Source organism: Nicotiana tomentosiformis, chromosome 6 (assembly GCF_000390325.3).
Source record: "Nicotiana tomentosiformis chromosome 6, ASM39032v3, whole genome shotgun sequence".
NCBI classification, from domain to species: Eukaryota; Viridiplantae; Streptophyta; class Magnoliopsida; order Solanales; family Solanaceae; genus Nicotiana; species Nicotiana tomentosiformis.
Window position 1 is genome coordinate 41,143,813 of NC_090817.1, and position 7,075 is coordinate 41,150,887.

The window sequence follows — 7,075 nt, forward strand, 5'->3', positions numbered from 1 at the left end:
CCAGCTTTAGGGAGCGAGGGTGTTCTCTAAGATTGATTTGAGGTATGGTTATCACCAGTTGAAGATTTGGGGCTCAGATATTTTGAAGACGGTATTCAGGACCAGCTATGGTAACTATGAGTTGCTTCTGATGTCTTTGCGGATGACCAATGCCCCATCAGCATTAATTCATATGATGAACAATTTATTTCAGCATTATCTTGATTCATTTATCATAGTATTCATTGATGATATCCTTGTATACTCACGTAGCCAGGAGAAGCATGCACATTATTTGGGGATTGCACTACAGGGGTTGAGGGAGTAGAAACTTTATGCCAAGTTCTCCAAGTGTGATTTTTGGCTGAGTTTGCTGGCGTTCTTGGGGCACGTGGTGTCTAGTAAGAGGAATAAGGTGGATCCAAAGAAGATAGAGGCGTATCATCCATTGCAGCGCCTTTGACCAGGTTGACCCAGAAGGGTGCTTCGTTCAGGTGGTTCGTTCAGAGCTTTCAGAAGCTCAAGACTGCCTTGACCAAAACCCTAGTTCTAGTTTTTCCTTCAGTGTCAGGCTCTTATACAATGTATTATGATGCTTCTCAGATTCGTATTTGATGTGTCTTGATGCAGGAGGGTAGAGTTTGCTTATGCTTCGTGCCAGTTGAAGCCCCATGAGAAGAACTACCGTGTTCATGATTTGGAGTTGGCAGCCATCATTCATGCATTGAAGATTTGGAGGCATTATCTCTGCGGTGTGTCTTATGAGGTATTTACGGATACTCAGAGTCTCGAGCACTTGTTCAAATAAAAGGATCTAAATTTGAGGCCGCAGAGATTGTTGGAGCTGCTAAAGGACTATGATATTACCATTATGTATCATCTCGGGAATTCCAATATGGTGGCCGATGCCTTGAGCAGAAAGGTGGTGAATATGGGTAGCCTTACATTTATTCCTCTTGGTTTGAGACCGTTTGCATCATATGTTCAGGCCTTAGCCTATCAGTTTGTGAGGTTAGATATTTCGGAGTCCAGTCGGGTTCTAGCTTGTGTGGTTTCTCGGTATTCCTTATATGATCGCATCCGAGAGAGTCAGTATGATGGTCCCCATTTGCTTGTCCTTAAGGACACGGTTTAGCACGATGATGCCAAGGAGATTACTATTGGGGATGACGGGGTGTTGAGGATGCAAGATCGGATCTGTGTACCCAATGTCGATAGGATATGTGAGTTGATTCTTGAGGAGGCCCACAGTTCGCGGTATTCCATTCATCCAGGTGCCGCAAAGATGTATCAGGACATGAGACACCATTATTGGTGGAGGATGAAGAATGATATAGTGGGGTTTTTAGCTCAGAAGCTTAAGATTCTACAGTGGAAATGGGAAGGTATCACCATGGATGTTGTAGTTGGGCTCCCACAGACCTCGATGAAGTTTGATGCTATTTGGGTGATTGTGGATCGGTTGACCAAGTCAGTGCATTTTATTCCAGTTGGGAATACTTATTCTTTGGAGCGGTTGGCGGAGCTCTACATACGCGAGATTGTTCGCCTTCATGGGGTGCCGGTGTCCATCATTTCAGATCGTGGCACATAGTTTACATCACAGTTTTGGAGGTCAGTGCAGCGAGAGTTAGGCACACGGGTTGTGTTGAGCATAACATTCCACCCTCAGATGGACGGACAGTCCTAGTGCACTATTCAGATATTGGAGGATATGCTACGTGCTTGTGTCATAGATTTCAGGGATTCATGGGATCCGTTTTTGCCGCTTGCAGAGTTTGCCTACAACAACAACTACCAATTGAGAATTCAGATGGCTCCATATGAGGCTTTGTATGGGAGACCATGTTGATCTCCGATGGGATAGTTTGAGCCGGGTGAGGCTAGGCTATTAGGTACTAACTTGGTTCAGGATTCTTTGGACAAGGTTAAGTTGATTCAGGATCGGCTTCACACGGCGCAGTCTAGGCAGAAAGGTTAAGCTGATCAGAAGGTTCGTGATGTTTCTTACATGGTGGGAGAGAAGGTACTACTCTGAGTTTTGCCTATGAAGGGTATTATGAGGTTCGTGAAGAAGGGAAAGTTGAGCCCTTGGTATATTGGGCCTTTTGGGTTGCTTGATAGGATTGGAGATGTGGCTTATAGGCTTGCATTTCCTCCTAGTCTATCTAGTGTTTATATAGTGTTTCGTGTTTCTATGCTCTGGAAGTATGTCGGCGATCCGTCTCATGTTTTGGACTTCAAAACGTTTCAGTTAGATGGTGATTCGACTTATGATGTGGAGCCGATGGCCATTTTGGATTGGCATGGTCGAAAGTTGAGTTCAAAGAACATAGCTTAAGTGAAGGTGCAGTGAAGAGGGCACCCAGTCAAGGAGGCCACTTTGGAGACCGAGTGGGAGATGCGGAGCATATATCCACACTAATTTGAGAATCCAGGTATGATTCTAGACCGATTCAAGGACAAACATTTTCTTAAGAGGGGGAGGATATAACGACCCAACCGGTCGTTCTTAGTGTTGTAGCCCCATTCCCCCATTTACTGCTTATTCTATGCTCAAATGTTGATATGTGACTTTCCTGGGTAGTTGGTTTAGTTCCGGGGATGTTTTAAAATGTGTTGGGACACTTAGTTCCAAGGTTGGAAGCTTAAATTTAAAGAGTTGACCGGATGTTGACTTATGTGAAAATGACTCCGGAATGGAATTTTTATGGTTCTAATAGCTCCATAAGGTACTTTTGGACTTATAAGTGTGTCCGGATAGCAATTTGGAGGTCCGTAGTTGATTTTGGCTCGAAACGGTGAAAGTTGTAAAATTTGAAATTTGAAAAGTTGAGAGATTTGACCGAGAGTTGACTTTGTGGTTACCAGGCTCGGATTTAGGTTTCGGGAGTTGGAATAGGTCCGTTGTGTTATTTGTGGCTGGTGTGCACACTTTGAGGTCAATTAGAGTTGATTTGATAGGTTTTGACATCGATTTTAGAAGTTGGAATTTCTTAGTTTTTGTTAGCCTTGAATTGTGGTGCGATTCGTGTTGTTGATGTTGTTTGATGTGATTTGAGTCCCCGACTAAGTTCGTATCATGATTTAGGACTTGTTGGTATATTTGGTTGAGGTCTCTGGGGCCTCGGTTGGATTTCAGGTGGTTAACAGAGCGAATTTTGAACTTAAGAAATAGTTGAAGAGTGTTGGACGGGTGTAATCGCACCTGCGAAGGTCTTGGTCGCAGGTGCGAGGCCGCAAGTGGAGTAGATGGCATCGCAGAAGCACCTTTGGCTGGACTACTGATGTGTCGCATGTGCGAGGGAAATGCCGCATTTGCGAGCCCGTAGATGCGTGTTTGGTTCCGTAGAAGAGGAGGTGAGCTGGAAATTGAAGTTCGCAGAAGCGAACATTGTTGCGCATGGACGAGTCCGCAGATGCAGGATTTGGGGTCGTAGAAGTGATGGAGCGGAGTGCTAAGTGTGTTCTGCAGATGCAGAAATTCGACCACAGAAGCGGTATCGCAAAAGGCGAAGAAAAGGGCCACAGGTGTGAAAGCATTGGGCATACTATAGGTCGAAGGGTTCTGAGGTTTTTATCATTTTTGGACTTTGCAATATCGGATTAAGGCTATTTTTGATAGGGGTTTCGTGTGATTTCTTGAGGTAAGCCAATTTTGATCATTTTTACGCAATAATATTGTTTACCCATTAAATTTTCCACATAGTTTGTGAGTTTTTGAGGTAGAATTTTGGGTGTTTTGGGCTAGGGATTGGAGAGTTAAATTTGGGGATTTGAGTGACGATTTGGTGTCGGAGATTGGTAAATTTGGTATGGTTGGACTCGTAGTTGAATGGTTTTTCGGATTTTGTAACTTTTATTGGATTCCGAGAAGTGGGTCTGGGGTTTACTTTTTAGTGGGTTTTTTAACTTTTAATTTAGATCTTAGCATTTTCATATGGAGTTGATTCCTATAGCTCGTGTCGATTGTATCGAATTATTTGTTGCTAGCTTCGAGGAGTTCGGAGGCCGATTCTCTAGGCAAGGGCTTATTGGAGTAGAGATTCGCACAGTTTGAGGTAAGTAACCCTTCTAAACTTGGTTCTGAGGGTATGAATCCCTGAAATTACGTGCTATGTGTTTGGCGTTGAGGTGACGCGCATGCTAGATGACAGGCGTGTGGGCGTGCACCGTAGTAATTGTGATTCAGTCGATTCTGTGGAACCGTATAGTTATCTTACCTTAATATTATTACTGTACTCTACGTGTTACAGCACTTGAGCTGTGATTTATGTTAGAAATTATGTTTAGGGTATGTGCTGGTGCTATAAGGACCCACAGTGGTCGTTCTTTGTTGTTGAGTTATTTGCTTAATTACAGTTATGTACTCAGTCGCATTCATCATTTCATATCATATCTTAGTCTCTGTTACCATACATTGTCACATCATATATCATTGATTTGGGCTGCTTGGCATGACTGTTGTGAGCCCGAGAGACTGGGGAGATAGATGACTGAGTGAGGCCGAGGGCCTGTTTGTGAGTGATATTGATGGGATCGAGTTGCATGCCGCAGCGAGTACTATTGATCATGATGGGATTGGGCTGCACACCTCAACAGGTATTATTGATTCATGATGGGATCGTGTCGCGCGCCACAACAGGTTATATTATCGCTTAGGTAGGATCCGCCCCTCCGGAGTCTGGCACACCCATTTTAAGCGCAGGTTCTATTAATTCATGATGGGATCGGGCTGCACGCCGCAACGGGTACCGTACAATGCAGAGTAATTGAGTGTGACGAGTATGAATTGAGACAGTCAGGTTGAGTACTCTGAGAATGTGAGTACGCGAGGCTTTCATTTTGTTGCATCACATACGATATGCATATTGGCATGTAGATATAGAGATGTCATATTCCTTATATCATTCAGACTTGGCATATTTTATCTGTATTGAGCTTAACTGTTTATCTTGGAAGCATGTCTACATTCCTCTACTAGTACCCACAGATTATGAGTTTCTCTGAGATATTATTGTCATATTTTCTGTCAACTTGTATATTGTCTAATTTTATATTTGGATTGTATTGTTCGAGCTCATTACAGCTTTTATCCCAAAGTTTAGACTCGTTACTTATTGAGTTGGTTGTAGTCAAACTACACTTTGAATTTCGTGTGAAGATCCAGGTATTTCCGGATACGGTGGTTGCTGATTTTTGGAGCTTCATCAGTCCGAGATTATCGAGATAGCTGCCTTAGCGTCCGCAGACTTTGACTCTGCTCCTTTACCTTTTAGTTTTATTTATACTATTCTACCTTCCTAGACTGTGTTCCATTTGTTAGACCGTGTTATTATATAGATGCTCATGTACTCCGTGCCACCCGGATCTTTTCGGGAAATTTTGTATTGAGGTGTGGCATTTTTATCCACTTTTTATGAGATTTTTACTTACTTAAACCTATTTCAGTATATTTTGAATTTAAAATGTTGGTAGGTGTGAGTTGTCGGCTTGCCTAGTATCATGATAGGCACTATCACGTCACTTGTGATTTGGGGTCATAACACTAGGTTATGCAAATATGTGTTCGATTCTACTGGGTAACATAGTAAAGGCATGATAATCAACAACTCAACCCTATCTCAGAATTTTTGCTAAATACCCAATGCTAAACTACCCTACATGGACACATTCAAGGGATGCAATACCAGATAGCCTAAAAAGAATTTAAAATACAAAATAAATTCAAAACTAAAAAAAAACCAAGATTTGAAGTGATGCATACTAGAGTGTGCTTAGATCAATGGAAGTGTGATGTGCTTCTTGTGATGAAAAAGTACAAGTAGGATACCTCCTAGAGTAACAATATGAGAGTAGAGATTGTGAAAAGTATAAAAGGATGATGTACTGTTCTATTTATACTAATGTGAAAATGAGGGTTTATGGAGGCGAGTGCGGCTGCACAATTTCAAGTGCGGTCCGCACTCTGTAACCGCGGCAACAATGAAGCACGTAGTTTTACGGTCCGCACTTTTTCAAGTGCGACCGCACTTCTGACACTTTAGTTCAACCACTTCTTTGATAGTGTGCTTATGCGACCGCATAATTCGTGATGGTCCTCAATTTTTCTCCACACTGTTGGGAGTAAAGTTCAGAGGACATTCACTTTAGCACATTAGACGATCTTTGATATACGGTCCACAGATGCGACGCACAAAATCTTCTGCGGTCAGTAGCCCATCTTCTACAGCCGCACTAAGAAAGGCGCGACCCGCATTTTTCCCATGTATGACACAACTTCATCTATTGTTTCATATCAAACACTAATCCTTGCAGTACATTTCAAATTTAGTAAAAACATAAAACAACATCTAACTAAAAGAAAAAACTTGGGTTTCCTCCCAAAAAGCGCTTTCTTTAACGTCGTGGCACGACGCAATATCATATCATTCTCAAGTGAAGTAAAGAACCACCACCACGTGGCTCTCACCAACTTTTACCAAATAATGCTTCACCCAGTGACCATTAATTCGAATTGTTTCATTGTTCTTGTTCTTCAAGTCCAAGGCACCAAAAGGTGTCACACCAACAATTTCTAATGGACCACTACACTTTGACTTGAGCTTCTCGGGAAACATTCTCAACCTTGAGTTGAACAACAACACTAAATCACGGGCCTTGAAGTCCTTGTTCCAAATGTACTTGTCATGAAGATATTTCATCTTTTCTTTGCACAAGGACGAACTTTCATATGCATGATACCGGAACTCATCCAATTCATTAGTGTGTGAAACTCTAAAGTTAGCGGCTACATCCCAATAAAGATGCAATTTCTTCAAGGCCCACATTTCCTTGTGCTCTAGTTCCACCGGAAGATGTCAAGTTTTTTCGAACACCAAGCGATATGGGGACATTCCATTAGGTGTTTCGTAAGTCATCCTATATGCCCATATAGCATCATTAAGCTTCTTGAACCAATCTGTCCGATTTGCATTCACCGTCTTGGACAAAATACTCTTTATCTCCCGGTTGGAGACTTCCTCTTGCCAATTAAAATGTCGAAAGCCTTGTTGCAAAAATGTGACCCTCTATTACTTATGATTGCTCATGGAGT

General features: G+C 42.3%; 1 protein-coding gene across 1 annotated transcript; it reads right to left on the minus strand.

Annotated features, from left to right (window-relative positions):
• Positions 1-6,413: 6,413 nt before the first annotated feature.
• On the minus strand, positions 6,414-6,809 carry LOC138893857 (uncharacterized). Its single transcript, XM_070178523.1, has one exon. It carries the CDS (start codon positions 6,807-6,809, stop codon positions 6,414-6,416), a length of 396 nt encoding a protein of 131 aa, XP_070034624.1.
• Positions 6,810-7,075: the final 266 nt, after the last annotated feature.